The sequence below is a fragment of the Sebastes fasciatus genome, chromosome 4 (genome assembly GCF_043250625.1).
Source record: "Sebastes fasciatus isolate fSebFas1 chromosome 4, fSebFas1.pri, whole genome shotgun sequence".
In the NCBI taxonomy this organism is placed as follows: Eukaryota; Metazoa; Chordata; class Actinopteri; order Perciformes; family Sebastidae; genus Sebastes; species Sebastes fasciatus.
This window is the reverse complement of record NC_133798.1, coordinates 25,345,790-25,362,910: the sequence shown is the minus strand read 5'-3', so window position 1 is coordinate 25,362,910 and position 17,121 is coordinate 25,345,790. Positions and strand designations below refer to the sequence as shown.

Below are 17,121 nucleotides of genomic sequence, written 5' to 3'. Positions count from 1 at the left end.
ATGGCACAGCAGCAGTGGACACCCACCTGGGATGATGAGATGCAGAGTAACGCTGTAGTTCATTATTATCATCACATGAAGTTGTGTGTGTGCGTGTGCGTGTGTGTGTGTGTGTGTGTGTCTGGTGGCTGCACCACCTCTGCACAATAACTGTCATCCACTGAATCCATCAGAGCACGCAAACCTCCCAAGAGATGTCATGAGATCTGCCTCTAGCCATAACCTGCCGTGCCTTTTCTCTCCCGTGTGTGTGTTGCCTGGCTGTACAGTACTATAAGTCTCTGAGGGACCTTGAGAGATGCGATTTGACAGATGTTCATTTCTCTTCCACCGTGACGTCACACATGCAGGCCGAGCGGGAGTGCGTGTTTGGTATGTTTATTGCCGTATGTGAGCATGTGTGGGAGAGAGAGAGCGAGAAGAGGTATAGCGGCCATATCATTATGGAGGCTTCTGCTGTCCAGATGCATTAATAGCTCAACTCTTGCTTTTAAATCCTCTAATGTATTCTAATGTACTCTAATGTATTCTGATGCAGCGCAGGGGCATGGCAGTGTTTTAATAGAGTTTCTGATAGAGACAGCCTCCAGCGTGCACACACCAACACAGCCTCTCTCTCTATATCTTCCTCTCTGTTTCTATCTCAGCCTCTGGTTCCACTCTCTTCCCCCCATTTTTTTCTCTCTTTCTATTTTTCCTCTAACTTTATCTCGTTTAAAGATATGACCGAGCGTCTCTGGCCCTATATCGGACTTTTGGGCTGAGGAACGCAGACTATTTGCTTTCACAGCAATGAAAGAAAACAAAGAGGAACTTTTAGTGATGCGCTCATTATTTAACCATGAGCAGGCTTTTTAGTCTCCCCAGTCCTGTTTAGCACTAGTCCCCTTTGTGTAAAAATTATAACGGTAAGCATTATCTGGGTGGAAGAAAGATTGCACAAGCACACACAACATCATGCACACACACACACTCATAATTGCACGCCATTATAAAACCTCTTAGGGTGCGATCATACTCTATGCTTACATCAGTCTTGCTATATAAAAGCTGCTGAATGGCAGTGTTTTTTATCTGTTAGATGTGGTGTGATGCCACACTACACTTTTGTTTTCTCGAAATTTTAGCAAAATAATCAAAGCTGAAGTTGTGCACAACAGAATTTGGGTAAAGTGACGTTTTTCTGCTGTGTCATGGCAACAATTTGTTTAGACTTACATGGCTTTCACAGAATTTGGATAATGCTGTCATGTAAAAGAACATTGTTCCATCTGTGGACAGGACTGGGATTATAAGAGGAGGATGGGTGAGCGCCGGGAGACAGCCTCCACAGTCGACTTTGTTGAGTTCTGAGTCAGATTCAGGCCGGATTCAAATCTTTGTTTTGTTTTTGCCTCCAGCTGCTGCTGAATTATATAAATGATTCTTTATGTGAAGTCAGATTTGTTTGATTTATTCTCCTACTTTTTCTGCCAGTCATGTTTGACTTTGAGGATATGATAGTCTGTCTATTATTGTCTTGCATTGCTTCTGGTGTTTTTGAACGCTTATATGACATCACTGACTTATTTTTTATACTGTAATCCTAGCAGCAGAACATAGAAAAATGGTATAAAAGTACAAAACAACCTTTGGTCAGTCATCTTTTTCAGTAAAAGGAATACTTTTTTGGAATGCTCTACCAAAAGAAATAAAAATACAACCTGACCTGAAAACGTTTATGAAAAGGTGAAACACTGGCTGAAACTAAACCAAACCTGTGATCACTGATTTCTGATTGGGAACATACTTTCAATGTAAATTGATTGTAATGTACGATGTTGTATTATGTGATGATGTGGTATTATGTATTTTAATTTTTTCTTAAAAGCCTAACCAGGGACATGGTCTGCAAATTACTTACGGCTGGAGGTCCTATATACATTGCATCGGTTGCAGTTTAATTAAGTGAAACAATGCCTGCATGTATTGTCCCTGTCAAATAAATTATGAATACAAATAAAATATCTCATTATCATAATCATCATAATCTCATTTCTATGTAGGAGACTCAGAAAGTTATTTTTCATCACAACTTCCAATGTTCATCCAAATTATGCCATTGCCATGGAAACACATCATCTTTCCGAGTCTCGTGCACAAAATCCCGCTGATTTCCGTGGCAAAACATTGTTAGTACACCGAACACATTTAGATCTGCCAAGAGTGCAGTGCACGGCTTTGGTGGTGTGAAGTTGGCAATGCCTAATGAAGATCTCCTTGACATCAAAGCATTGCTCTATAAATTGAGCTTGTTGGGTGTTGAGTGACGATAAAGTGCCCTCAGAAATTCTCTCTCTCAAGTTGTCCAGTTGCAAAATTAAATTAAATTCTGCCACACACAACCATTCAGACTTTTCTCCAATCTGTGCTGTTTTTGTGAAATACTACGCAGTTTTACCTCCTCAGGCGGGTCTTTAAAAAATTTAATTAATTCATTATTCAAATGAAACAACTTATAGACATGCAACCTCTGAGGAGGGGTCACAAGGAGATATTGCTTCGTATTAAGGGATTACAAGCAAAACAAAAGGTCGGGAATCATTTGATCAGTTGATTAATAGGAAATGAATCATCAACATTTCTTGATAATTGATTAATATTTTAGGAAAATGCTAATTATTCACTGTTTTCTGCTTCTGAAAATGTGGGGATTTGCTTATGGACTGTTTTTGAACATGTCAACTTGGGCTCTGAAAAATTGTGATGAGCATATATGTCAGATTAATTGATAATAAAAATATTAGGGCTGCCCCCTAAGACCGTAGTAGTAGACTAATTGGTTGTTTTGGTCTTAGTCGACTATAGCAGGGCATTTAAGCATAACAATTGTGCTTCTTGCGATAAAAAAGCAACAAATTTGGCACACATGTAGGTTTATATGTTATGAAAAGACACAGATAGTGGGGCACTGTCCCTATGGGCCATGGCAGCCGTTTTTCAAAATCGCCACCAAATAGGCACTAAATATTCAAAAATGTTGCAGAAAAGGGATTTTATGACTCTTGATGAGTTCCAAGTTGTCTTCAAACTGATAAGATCAGATATCAGAAGATTACAGACATGTTTTTATCACCTCTTTATTTTTTAAGGGTAGTTTTTAAAAGCTTTTAAACTGAGAAAAACACGAAAAACAAATAAAAGGAGCATGGGAATCTGATTTAATCAGCTTGAACACACCTAGGAAATCATCACGAGTCATAAAAAAAATGTCTTTTCTGCAACAATTTGGAATATTTAGTGCCTATTTGGCAGCCTTTTTGAAAAATGGCTGCCATTTTCAAATTTAAAATTTGCAGCACCACGATATCTATATCTTTTCATAACATATAAACCTACACGTGCGTCAAATTTGTTGCTTTTATTGCAAAATGAACAATTGTCATGAATATTTCAGCTTAGCTGCCCCACTACTAAGATTTCGTCAGACAATTATTCATTTTTTGTGCTTTTTTCGTGTTGGATGACTCATTTCTAAGATACTTGTGAGCACATCTCTAGTAAACACAAGATTTAAAGTGGTGATTTTGTATGATTCTTTGTGGAGAAACTCAGTTTTACAAATCTGACGATTAAATCAACTAATCGACCTCCGCCAAGGCCGAAGGCCTAGGAAGGAGGTTATGTTTTCCCCGGCATTGGTTTGTTGGTTTGCTGTTTTGTTGGTTTGTTGGTTTGCTGGTTTGTTGGTTTGTTGGTTTGTTGGTTGGTTTGTTGGTTTGTTGGTTTGTTGGTTTGGTGGTTTGCTGGTTTGCTGGTTTGCTGGTTTGTTGGTTGGTTTGTTGGTTTGTTGGTTTGTTGGTTTGTTGGTTTGTTGGTTTGATGGTTTGTTGGTTTGTTGGTTTGTTGGTTTGATGGTTTACTGGTTTGTTGGTTGGTTTGTTGGTTTGATGGTTTACTGGTTTGTTTGTTGGTTTGTTGGTTTGTTGGTTTGATGGTTTGCTGGTTTGTTTGTTGGTTTGTTGGTTTGTTGGTTTGCTGGTTTGCTGGTTTGTTGATTGGTTTGTTGGTTTGTTGGTTTGTTTATTTGATGGTTTGCTGTTTTTTTTGTTGGTTTGTTGGTTTGTTGGTTTGTTGGTTTGTTTATTTGATGGTTTGCTGTTTTTTTTGTTGGTTTGTTGGTTTGTTGGTTTGATGGTTTGCTGGTTTGTTGGTTGGTTTGTTGGTTTGTTGGTTTGTTGGTTTGTTGGTTTGTTGGTTTGATGGTTTGCTGGTTTGTTTGTTGGTTTGTTGGTTTGTCGGTTTATCATGGGGTATTACTCCAAAAGTCCGCGATGGAGGGGTGGGGTGTGGCACAATGAACAATCCATTCGATTTTGGTGGCGATCTGGATCATGATCCGGCTTCGGGAATTTTTTTAATAACTCTGCTCAGCCTGTGCATTAACACCACAGGCAGTAAGACATGCGCAGTGTCACTGATGACACCTTCATGACGCTGATCTCAGCATAAACAAAAATACACATGGTTGATGGCACAAGCTGCACGGAGAGGGGGGACAATCGTACTCGAGCAGGTTAGCGGAGGTCTGCGCTCTCCGAGTGCCATTCTAGTTGTATGAGTGTTAGTCGACGAAGAATTATTTGGTAGAGAACAGCCCTAAAAAGATATTGATGCTTGCAGTCCCACTATAGAGTAAACTATTAAAGGTGTGAAGGAGGGAAGGATTTTGGATCCTTGGTCATATATCCAGAGTTTCACAACCTTCATTGGAGCCACAAATCTGACCAAATAGCACCGGACACATAAACTCAGTCACCTTCGCCCCGAGCCAACGCAGCCATCACTCTCCACCTGCTGTTTCCCTCATAAAACCTCTTCACACTCCGCTTAGTTGATGACCTGCCACTGTGATAACGGCAGAGTTTTTCAAGGTCAGTAGGGAGGACTGATGGCTTTCTGCTCTTATTTCCGTGGCAGTGGACAGATGCTGAGCCTGGAGGATGGTACATCCTCTGGTGGTGGACAGGAAGTGGAGGGGACCAAGAGAGAAGGACCCAGCGAGTACGAGATCAGCCTCGAGAACAAGAACAAACAGGTATGTCCTTTTCTTTTTCAAGTGTGTGTGTGTGTGTGTGTGTGTGTGTGTGTGTGTGTGTGTGTGTGTGTGTGTGTGTAGGCCAGTAAGCACAAGTGATTGCTGACTCCTCCACCTGTTTTATCACAAGGAAGTGTGTGAAGGATGATCATTTGACATTGTGACAAAAAAAGGTTCCCATTCAGATCTATTTCTGTCTGTTGTGTTGACATGAAAACGAACACCAGCGACTCCACTGCCACAGCGACAGCAACGCGAAAGATGCTAGGTTGTCATGGTAACAGCTAATAACTGCTTCTGGCGGCTGGAGATGTCTTTATTTCTCATACCAAATTGCTGAAGGGTCTGCTGTTGCTATACTGCTATTGCTGCTGCAGTGAGTGTGTGTTTATATACGAGTGTGTGTCTCCGTTTGTGCACATGCACTTTTAGTGCGCATGCTTATGTGAGCAGCAGACACACACACACACACACACACACACACACACACACACACACACACACACACACACACACACACACACACACACACACACACACACACACACACACACACCCAGGCACATGTGTGGCTGTCCTCCTTTCTCTCCCTCTCTGTCTCTTCTTCCCTTGCCTCCCACTCCCCCTCCTCCATCTCCCTTTTTGCTGGAAATATAGGAGGGCAAAAATTCTGGAGGAAGCTGAGATTTTGGGCTGAGCTGCTCTGCCAACGAACGGAACAGAAATAGGCTTGTGCGGGTGTTTACTTTTCTATTCATTTTCCTCAAAATCACCTTTGTCACAGCCCATCCATCCTCCTTCCCATGGCCCTTCAGCCAGTATTAACAGCTGAATGATGATAGATGATGTTTACTTTGGCTCTAATGCCATAAACCCTCGCCAGTTTTAAAAGAGTGGACAGATAAGTAAGAAGGATACTTCTAGGAAGAAAGGTGTGAGTGTGCATTTCATGACTCAAATTCGTTTGATCTTTTGTACACATGGGCACAAAATGGCATCATGATATTTGCCTGCTGGTGGATGAATAAATATTTCTCAGCGGCTGCTGTGTGCTTTGCAATATGACTCTTGCAGCGAGTTTCAGAGCCTTGTAAACATGTTTGATATTTAAACTCACTCCCCCTCACTCCCTTCCTTTCCCCAGATAGAAGAGTTGGAACAGAAATATGGAGGCCATCTCATAGCGAGGCGGGCAGCCCGTCGCATCCAGACGGCCTTCCGTCAATACCAGCTCAGCAAAAACTTCCAGAAGATCCGTAACTCTCTGTCAGAGAGCAAGTTGCCCCGCCGGATCTCCCTGCGCCATCCTAGCCCTTCAGGCCGAAACCGGAACGCAGCCCAGAGACACAGTTACAGTCTGCATCCTGGAGGAGGACAGATACCCTTACGCTCCAAAACTCCTCCTCCTCCACCGTGTCGCTCCACCTCTCTGCCCCCTTCTCCTGCGTTTGCCCCGGCAGCTGCTCATGGTCCCGCTGCTGCCTCGGGCCCTGCCCAATCTGAATCCCCTGGACAAACACTCACACAGCTGGAGGACTGCTTCTCTGAACAGGTGAGCATTTTTATTTCATGTTACAGCTCCCATAAGTTGAATTTAAGTAGGGATGCAAAATGGTCCAGAAAAAAAAATCAAGAAAAAGGTTTCATTAAAGAGGACCTATTACGCTTTTGTGCTTTTTCCCTTTCTTTTAGTGTGTTTTATAGTTTTTTGTGCATGTAAACGGTCTGTAAACTTACAAAGCCCAAAGTCCACGCCAAAGGGACTTACTCTCCCCCACAGAAACACTGCTAGTGAACTGCGTGAAACGCCTTGCTTGGATTCCCTTGTTTGAAGGCCTTTTCTTCCGTAACGTGGTGATTAGGGCTGTTAATCACTTCAAATATTTAATCACGATTAAATCGCATGATTATCCATGAGTAATTGTGATTAATCGGAAATTTAGAAACCAAGAATACAAGTATGAACCTGAAAATGAGCATAATAGGTCCTCTTTAACTTAACTTAACTCACTTTGTACTTAACTTTAACATAGTTTTTAGCAATGCTAGCAACATGGCTCTAGGGATGGCAATGTCCTTGAACAGGGAAGCACCTTATTAAGATGCACGGAGAAACCTACTTCAACTATCTGATGGATTTCCAGGAAATTTTGTTCATTCATGGCATTCATGGTGCCCAGCAGATGATTTTAATTTGTCCAATTCTACCCTCACCCAGGCAAAGACTCAGCAGCTTGACCCGGCCTTATATCTACATTTATCTGCTACATTGGCTGGCCCCACCGGCTTGATAGGCAGTTTTATTTGAATGCCATGGTGTGCTTATTAGCTTATTAGTCTTACAAATAGCCACCAATTAACAACCCCTCTGGTATCAGAATCTTTTCAACTCATGAATCATGTCTCTTATTAAATCGTTGGTTTTGAAGTGTTTTTTTTATCATCATATTTGCAGCTTCATTCCTTGGCCCAGTCAATTGACGACGCCCTTCGTGGTTGGAGCTTGTCGGAAGGTGGAGACGGGAAAGGGCTACTGATGGACCCCGGGGCCCTTCGTGCAGCTGCTGAGAGCGCTTGTCTGCCTCGCAGTGCCAGCTCGTTGCTCATGGCCTTCAGGGATGTCACCGTTCATATCGACAGCAATACCTCCTACACCATCTCCACCGCCACCACCACGACCACCTCCTCTCTGGGCAACGCGGGCGCCGGAGAGCCGGGCAGCAGGAAGACTTCTGAGAGCGGGATGACTGGGGGAGGAGATGGCCAGTTAGCGGAGGATCCAGAGTTTCCTGCACCTCCGCCCAGTGAGGAGCTGGAAATGGTTGATTCAGGATCCAGGAGGGGCTCAGCTGTGCCGACTGGAGGAGGAATTGAGGGCGAGAGCGGCTCAGACAGACTGGGGTCCACGTCCACTTCTACCTCCACCTCTATCTCCACCTCAGCCCAGTGTAACCAGCAACCTGCTCAAATTTACACCCAGTACCAGCAGTACCACTACACTCATCCTCAGCAGATCCCCGGGGGGCCGAGCCCCGAGGCCCTGCAGGCTCTGGTCGTCTCTCTGCCCAGGGACCGCTGCCAGGATCCGGCCTCCTGCCGCTCGCCAACTCTATCCACAGACACACACCGCAAACGCCTCTACCGCATAGGACTCAACCTCTTCAATGTGTGAGTGGGCCGGCAACACACTCGCACACTAACACACACACAGCAAACATATTTCTGCACCCTCTGGCTCCGGGTTCAAAGTACACTTATTACTGGTTGTGTCTAACAAATCACCAACATCCCTGCAAAACTGCTCTAAGCAGCTGTTCATTAGTGTTTGTGATTGTTGGGAGGAGCTGCGTGTTCAGCGCCATCTTGTGATGTCAGTGTAAAAAAAAAAAACAGAGATAGAGAGGAGGGCGGGGGACGAAGCGAGAGAGAGAGTTAGAAAAGAGGGAGAATGCAGTGGAAGAAGAGAGGCAGTCAAGGAGGTCATGAACAATGCGAGAGCCTCTCAGTTTCTATTAATAGAGCCCACGGTTGGCCTGCACGTATTATTAGTTAATACAAATTAAAGTAAATTAACTCATATGCATCAGTGACAGTGGGTCTGATCTAGAAGTCCAGAGCTAACAGCTTTTGCGCATGAATGCACTCCTCCTTTCTCTCTTTCTCTTTGTGCTTCCTCTCTCTCACACACACACATTAAGCACCCTTTCTCTTAAATGCAGCGTTACACATTTCCTTTCTCACTCAGGCCTGCACACCTATCTGCTTGAACGCACAAATACATCTCGCACACACGCTGTTTAACGCTTACCATTATTGGCTTTTCTGCTGTTGGCTATCTGTGGGCAGGAACCCAGAGAGAGGCATCCACTTTCTGATCACGCGTGGTTTCGTCCCGGACACGGCCATCGGAGTGGCTCACTTCCTGCTGCAGAGGAAGGGCCTGAGCAGACAGATGATCGGAGAGTTCTTGGGGAACAGCAAGCTGCAATTCAACAGAGATGTCCTTGAGTGAGTCCTCATCATTTATATATGCCGACATAATAGGCCTATACACATCACACACAGACATATAGACCATTTCACAGTTGTACTGTGAACGTAAACACTCCAGATGTGTCACAGTTGTAGTATATATGAAGGACATGAGCTGACAGGAAGTAAACATGGACCCAAGCTGTTGCCTGTAGCAAGTCCGTTGAAACGGTCTATAGACATGGTTAGGTTTCCTGTAATGAACCCAGTCATCAGATTCAAATCCCTTTGAATTTCCTAATGAATGTATTAATGTTTTACAAAATAATCTCACTCCACTTACTAGCTGGTTCTTTTTTCAGCTTTCAACAGGCATTTCATGGTCTTCATCAGTTTACTTGGTTCTCATGGAGTGACTTAAACAAAGGTTAAAAATAACTTCATACTTTCTAATAAGACACTCTTCATAAAGTTTGTTTTTTAATTGTAACTACTGGTTATATTGAAGTACTACTACTCTATAGATCAGTTATAAGCCATTAATGGGTTACTCTAGCGATTTAGTATTGCACTTCCATAAAGTTGGGGGACTTTATGTTCAAACGGTTTAAGTCAAAGCAGCAGAGGCCAAGATATCCTCACTCTTGGTCCCTACTAAACATCAAGCTCCAAAAACTGTTGGAACCTACACATCCCAAAATTTCAACTCAATAGTCTCTTCTTTGTTTGACTTGAAACGCCCACGTCTTTCAAACTTCCAGTTTGAAACACAGACTTTCTATTGATTTTCATAGTTTCCAAGCCCAGACGTTAGTCTTTAGAAAGCTCCTCCAGAGCCACAGAATTCATTATACAAGATATTTTACCAGGCTGAGGGGTGGTCCTCATGACAAGTAAACTGACCTTAATCATGGACGTATAAAGAGAACTGGATACAGCGTTGGAGGCGGGGCCTCGTTCATTCCTATGAAAGATGATCAGTGGCACATGAAGCAAAAAAAGCTTGACTTCTGAGTATAAAAGTACCCAGATCTTCTGCCGATCTTCTGCAGTCATTGGGCCCATAGAGCAGGCCAAGTAGAGTTTTCCTTTAACTCCGCCTCCCAGCTCTCTCTCCAGCCTCAGTCTGGGTTTCATTCACATGAACGGAGGAAGGGAAATAACTCTGGATTCAGCTATTAGTGCATTTTACAACTTTTAGGACCTAATGATTTAAATAAGGGCTATTCAAGTGTTCATACAAGGAAGTTGATTAACCTAAAAAAATTATCCGCTGATTTACAGACGTCTCTTTGCCAATGTAAGTCTGTGGGAAAAAGTCTTTTTGGACCCAGTGGCATCATGTGACCGACACAGAAGTTGTAGTACCACATTTTGGCCACTATGTAAGATTTGCTTCAAACCCCGGCGAATTTCCTGGGGGCTCGACCTTGCTGTGTTAACTTGGAGTTGGAGTGCCCCTTTAATAAGAAGAACTTTTTGATGTCGTGGCTGAAGGAAGCATCACAAGCAGGGAGGAAACGACTGCAGAGTCTGAGACGGGCAGATTCAATGAAGATACTTTTAATCAAACAAAAAGTCTTACAGGTTCCCAAAAAGACAGGCCGCTACAGCTGGCAGATCATGAGCGAACAAAACTCCAAGTGGCAACGAAGAAAAGCTGACAAAAGACAAGTGACAGCACAGAGACTAAATAGACAAGGAGAGGAGGGAGATAACGAGAAACAGGTGGAACTCATCAAGGCGGGGCAGACAATCACACAGGCAGGAAGTAAAACAAGACAAGACACAAGAGGAGAGGACTTTCAAACTAAAACAGGAAACAAACTATGATAAAAACCCTAGGACCATGACATTTGAGTGGCCAGGTTGTGAAATATCTCCTCCTGTGTGACAACCTCTAGCCCATAATGAATAATGAATTATTTTATTTCTCTATTTGACCACTTACCTTAAGAAAAAGGGCTGCAGAGCATCCGGACCTAAATCAATTTATTTAACAGACTTGATTGATTCTAGCACCTTTATTATTTTTTTTATTAACAATTACAGTTGTAAATTTGATTGCTTATTACACAGTGAGAAACTTTATGTGCTACTTAACTAAATGACTCCCTGGTCTTGACATAAGAAACTCCCCTCGAGGCTCATTTAGTAGCTGTGCTGGAGGTTTCCACCACATGACATGGTCCTCATCAGCAGATTATAGTTTGCTTCATTGCCACTATACCGGAGATGTTCAAACTTTCAATTATTCTGAGCCACTCTAGGTCTTCTCATCCATGCTGACCTTAAAGTTAATGATCGAATTCCCTTCAGGACCTTGAGAAAACAATCCCACCCCAAGGTCTATATGGTAGCGATTCTGGAGCATTCAATTATATCTAAGTCCGTACCAAGGTCAGAAATAAACTCTGAATGGATGTTTTAAATGTTGCTCTCTACTGCTAAAAAAAAAGAAGAAAGAGGAGAGAAAATATTAGATAAGAGACTTGTTTGACTGTAATGAATACAGGTATTTAAAAATATCTAAAATAGAACTAGCTATTGGACCTAATCCGACATATACACATGATCACACACACACGCACACACACACACACACACACACACACACACACACACACACACACACAAAACTCACTTGTCATGCAGCCCTTGTATGCATAAATGCAACACATCCATGAAAACACGCATTTACTTAATGCCTTCACACCCACCCTTTTTGCATCCAACCCGTGTAGACAGAGATCCAGGATAGAGAGGCTTTTTGCTGAGGTTGTTGCAGAGACTGTAGAAATAGGTCACTGCACTGAACACACGCACACACACACACACACACAAGCACACACCCTCGCTTTCTTTCACTCAGACACATAGACACGCATGCGTGGACACAAACACGCACATGAACGCACTTCTTCCATTGCTTCCGCCTGCCCTCAGCCTTTCATGTACCTCTCTCTTGCCCCCTCGCTCTTTGCATTTCATTATTTCCCCCTCTCATCCCCCTCCTCTTATCTCCCACTGTCATCAGGCCCAGTCTTCCCTATTGATGTTTGCACAAAGTGTGTGTGCGTGTGCAAACATGTTGTCTCTATGTGCGTCTTCCAGGTCAGCGCTTCTGTAATGGAGGTATGACTGTAAGAGGAAGATTTGCCATCAGCACTTGGGTACTCGTAGTTTGATGCACACGCACACACTTGCGCGCGCTCGCTCACTCACCTCCTCATTACAGTGACACACTGCAACTAAACCCAATCTCTCTTTGCTTTTTTCTCCTCTCTCTGTCTGTCCCTTAATAGTTGTGTCGTGGATGAGATGGATTTCTCGGGCATGGAGCTCGACGAAGCCCTCAGAAAGTTCCAGGCTCATGTTCGTGTTCAGGGAGAAGCACAGAAAGTGGAGAGACTCATCGAAGCCTTTAGGTGAGACTGTCAACTCGTTCACAACCAGGCCTCGCTGAATAACGGGCTCTGGCTTTAACACAATTCAACACAACAACGCTCCATCACATGACTGAGCAGGGCCGGTAAGGGCACTCTGAACCTTTTTGAAATGAATAGACCTTTTGCCTGTGGCCACCTATGCAAAACAAAACATGCAACCAAGCTCACATATTTTGTAATAAAATAGAATTTTCTGATCTCATCTCGCAGCCTTGGGGGTCGCAGACGTATCCAGAATGGCATACTAATAGGGCGACTGTAAAGACAAAGTGTTTAACTGGTTCTGCCAGCTCACTGCGGCAGGCTCTGATGAAACCAAAGACGTGTATCATTAACAAATTACGCTGATTGCCTGTAACCTTTGACTAAACTCAGCAGTGTTTGATTGTCAGCCAATCATAGCGGAGATCTGAGCTGCAGGCAATCAATGTGCGTTTCATCGGAAAACAAAAATAGATGCTCTATCTCACAACTTTCTCCCCTGGATGACACTTTCTGGCCAAATCTTCAGCCTCTCCAGGCTGTTTGTATGTGCGTGACAGTTGTGTGTCCATTTCCATCCAAAACCGCAGATGAATATGTAGAAGAGCATGTTTGGTACTCACGAGGCTTTAGCCTGAGCTGGTTTTCTGCTCATTTTGTCTTGCCCTCCAGTCACTAAAATGTATGAGCATATCTGCTGGAAAAGACCCATTTTAATACCAAGAGGACCTTGAGAGACCCACTACTTGCACACTCCCTTTGTGTCCTCAAGTGGACTGTGTAGCATTGCCTCAAAAAAACTCCTGGACAGAAACAAGTTTTTTTTTATGATGATATTTTACCTTCTGACTGAAAAGTCTTTGAGGCAAAAACAGACAGAAGTGAGCACACAAATAGGAGCTGCAATTGTTTCCCCTGGCAGACACTGTCCTTGAAATGTCCTGGTAATAACCAAAGATTGCTCCCAGGACTAAAAATGCAATAAAATGGCCATCATTGTTTTCTATTTCAGAGTAATTGGTTGCATTGCTGTGTACATTTAATCTCCCTCTGCTGCCCTTTGCCTCAGGATTATCTACAATGTCACCACCATGAGTTGAGCCACTGCCCCTGAACTCACTAACCAAGATGTCCTTCTGAATTACTCTAAGTTGCTTGTATAATTCAATGTTAGGGGAGTGAAATCACCACAGAAAATGCACTGCATGTTAAATGTCTGCCAACACATTTCTGCATTCACAATGTGTGGTTTTTGATTGTCTGAGCTGCAGACTTTGGTTTTGTCTTTTTATGGTCTGATAACTTAGATTTCAGGCTGGCATTTTATTTTTAGTTTTGGCGAACAAATCCCATGAAAAAAGCAAATTCAACAATATGTTTGTCATGATGGGGAATGCAGGGAAACAGGGATTGGACCCAAATGCAGACAGACGAGGAAGCAGCAGGATGAATTCAGTGATCAAGAGTCCAAATGGCAGTGGGTCCAGCAGACAGATAGCAGGAGACAGGCAGGTACCAAGCAGGTAACAAGAAACTGCATAGCAATGCTGACGGTCTGACAAGTGAACAAAGGAAGTGGACCGGTATACTATATGTAGTAACTGTCTAACAGGGAAGTGGGAACAGGTGAGCAGAGGTCTGGTGAGTGAAGGGCTAACGAGGGACAGATGGAAATAATCAAGGAGGCAGGAAGCCCGCAAAGGCAGGAACTGAAACGACTTTAACTGCAGTTTCACAAGCGTGTCGAGAACTACGGTGGCCTTCAGTTAACGCAAAATGTCTCTCTCTAGAGCCAGTGTTTCATTTGTCCATTCTGGGCTACTGTAGAAACATGGCGGAGCAATATGGTGGACTTTGTGAAGAGAACCTGCCCCCTATGTAGATATGAAGGACTCATTCTAAGCGAAAACACAACGATACTTAGTTTCACGTGATTATACGCTAAAGAAAACATAGTTATGAATATTATATTACATTTCTGCTAATAGATCCATAAGCTGCTTTAAATTTCATAAAACAGCTGGGCACTGTAGTTTTTAGCGAACATTAATAGCACATATGTTGGGGACTATTTTCAGCTGCGGATTAATTTACACTTGGTGCTCTAGTAGTGGGTATTTACAGCAGCAGGACGGATTATGTAGGATTGACTTAAAATAAACTCCAGGTCCATCATAATGTTCATCATAGTAAAGGAACATGTCACTCAATGCAGATGTGTGGCAGGCTGTGGATACATGAGTAATACTTGTTAGAAGGATCAATTGTTGGTTTTGGTCTTTTCATTGGATTAGACCATCACCAGCCCTCTCTATTGAGGAAAGTGTCTTCTTGCTCTAAGCACTATGTGGTGAGGGAAGAGAGGAAAAGGAGCAGTCATGACACATCCCCTCTCTGCTTCTGATTTGAGGGCCAATCAGAACACCCACCGCGGTCATCAGTTAATCACATCTCACTCAATCATACGTGCTGAGCCCCTGGGTGCAGATTACAAATTCATCAGCGATCTGAGACCACACTGTCTGTAGCCGGGGCTGCGTGTATAGGTCAGAAATGAGAAGGCTTTTATCGGGACAGCCAGACATCCCGATGCCATGTCTGTTACGTAACCGTTGTTATGTCATCTGTTTGAAGCGTGTTGTACTCTTGTCGTGAGTAGTTCTTTTATACGAAGCGGTATTTGTGCCAGCTGGCATGCAACTTTCATATGCAGATATGAAGATAAGAGATCGGGAGCTAGTGTTTAAATAAACTGGTTACATAAGACGGAGATCCGTGCTTGGAAATGTGTGAATGAAGCACAGACACACAGACACAGGCATAACCACTGCTTCATTTATTCACTCAGCTTGCTCACATATGCACTTAACACATCCATGCACATGTTCATCAGTTTATGCACACACACACAATCACACATACAGTAGATCTTCCCTTGCTTTCAGTCTTTGATGGATTTGCCGCAGAATCAAGATGGCAAATGAGGAGGCTCGTTTGTGCCTCTGTGTGTCTATGCATGCATATTATAGCTGTAGCAGTGTTTGTGCCAAGCAGAATCTATTCTCCCTCAAACAAAGGCATTGCTATTGAACTGGGCTGCAGTCAATTGATACCCTATGAGTACTCTGGCCTTAGATCTTGTGTGGGGTCTGGGAAAAGGCTCTCTGGTTGTGCAGGTCTCAGATGTGGCCTCTCGCCTGCATATGCTCTGACAAGTACATAGTCCTCTGGAGCAGAGCAGCCCTCTCCATGTCTGCATCCTGCCTGGCTGCAGAGATAAAAGCCTCCCACTACTGAAATGGCCCACTGTGTAAGTGTAAGTGACAGTAAGAAAGATAGGGAGGGGAGCTGTGTGGGGGAGAGGAGGGGTGGAAGTGAGGGTTTGTGGAGCCTGTGGGCAGCGATGGAGCATAACAAGTCCAAATGCAGCATCTCTGGTTCCAAAGCAGACTGGGCAGCGTTGCCTCACCTAGGGCAGAGCTGTTTAGTCAAATGTCTCCTGTCATTCTCATTCACGGTGGAGTGACTGCTCCGCACATCTGAGCAGAAGTTACAGTCAGTCAGTCTTTGAGTCGATCAGTCAGATTAGAAAATGGTGCAGCTTGTATGGTGATATATCGGCCTTTTAAAATCAGGCTGAATGCGTCCATCTCGCAGCAGAAATAAGCAACTTCCTAAAGGTCATTCTCTATATTGCTTTTTCAAACTTTAACAATAACTTTAACAATGCACTCCCTGATGTTGTTAGTTCGAGCTGAGAGGACATTTGGAGATTTGGGGGTGAAGTTTGGCACAATAACAAAGTCAGGGAGTGCATCATTGAGTTTTGGTACATTGGTTCTGTGAGCCTGAAGATACAGCAGTGTTAAGAGGTGTTTCTAATATTCAGTATGCCCTCGTTGATTATAAATGGGGTGGACAAAATATTAAAAAATGCATATTAAGATAATATTGATATTAAAAGCTTCACAGACTGTTTTAGTTTTAGCTAGGTGTACTTGATAAACTGGTAACCTTTAGCCAGTAAAATCCTACAGTTTCTGAAATCATGGTCCTCAGTTTATTGACATATTCACTCAGTTGATGCTGTTTATTTATTTTTTGTGTTGCTGGAAAGTTGCTCTGTCTGTATATACCAGTGGTGCAACGGTTCAACAAGCCCACAGTTTGTACAGTCATTGAACAGTTCTGTTTTATTTATTATTTAACAGAATCTGGCTGGATTGGTTGTTGTGATGATTTGATAACAGTGCAACGGATGTTGTTGTGGAATAAGTCAATCCGTCTTAAAGAGACCAAGGCAAAGACATGACTTGCAGATTTTAATATGTTTATTTGGCAAAAAAAGGAGAATCACATCATGTCTGCCTCTTTATACCCTCTCCCGGTCATATTCACATGACTCAAACTCTAATAATAGCTTGCTGATAAGACCAACAATAGCCAGCTGTTATGATCACACATTCCGGTTGTATGCAGTGCAGTGTGTAGATGATGCAAATTTTGTCCAGGATGCATTAAATCCACAACTCTACCATTAAAAATTAGCATAGCATTAACATTACCGATGCTTTTTTGGTATTATACAACAAATTTGTGGTAACCTGGCAAATACTTTGCATTCTTTTTTTGGTTTGAGCC

General features: G+C 43.1%; 1 protein-coding gene across 5 annotated transcripts in view; it reads left to right on the top strand.

Annotated features, from left to right (window-relative positions):
* iqsec3b (IQ motif and Sec7 domain ArfGEF 3b) overlaps window positions 1-17,121 on the top strand; it is a 38,326-nt gene that overhangs the window by 8,866 nt on the left and 12,339 nt on the right. For all 5 annotated transcript variants that reach the window (XM_074633081.1, XM_074633080.1, XM_074633082.1 and 2 more), the window contains 5 exons: window positions 4,960-5,077; window positions 6,222-6,629; window positions 7,533-8,245; window positions 8,924-9,085; window positions 12,355-12,477. In XM_074633081.1, coding sequence (XP_074489182.1) covers window positions 4,960-5,077; window positions 6,222-6,629; window positions 7,533-8,245; window positions 8,924-9,085; window positions 12,355-12,477 — 1,524 coding nt within the window. The remainder of the gene's footprint in view (window positions 1-4,959; window positions 5,078-6,221; window positions 6,630-7,532; window positions 8,246-8,923; window positions 9,086-12,354; window positions 12,478-17,121) is intronic.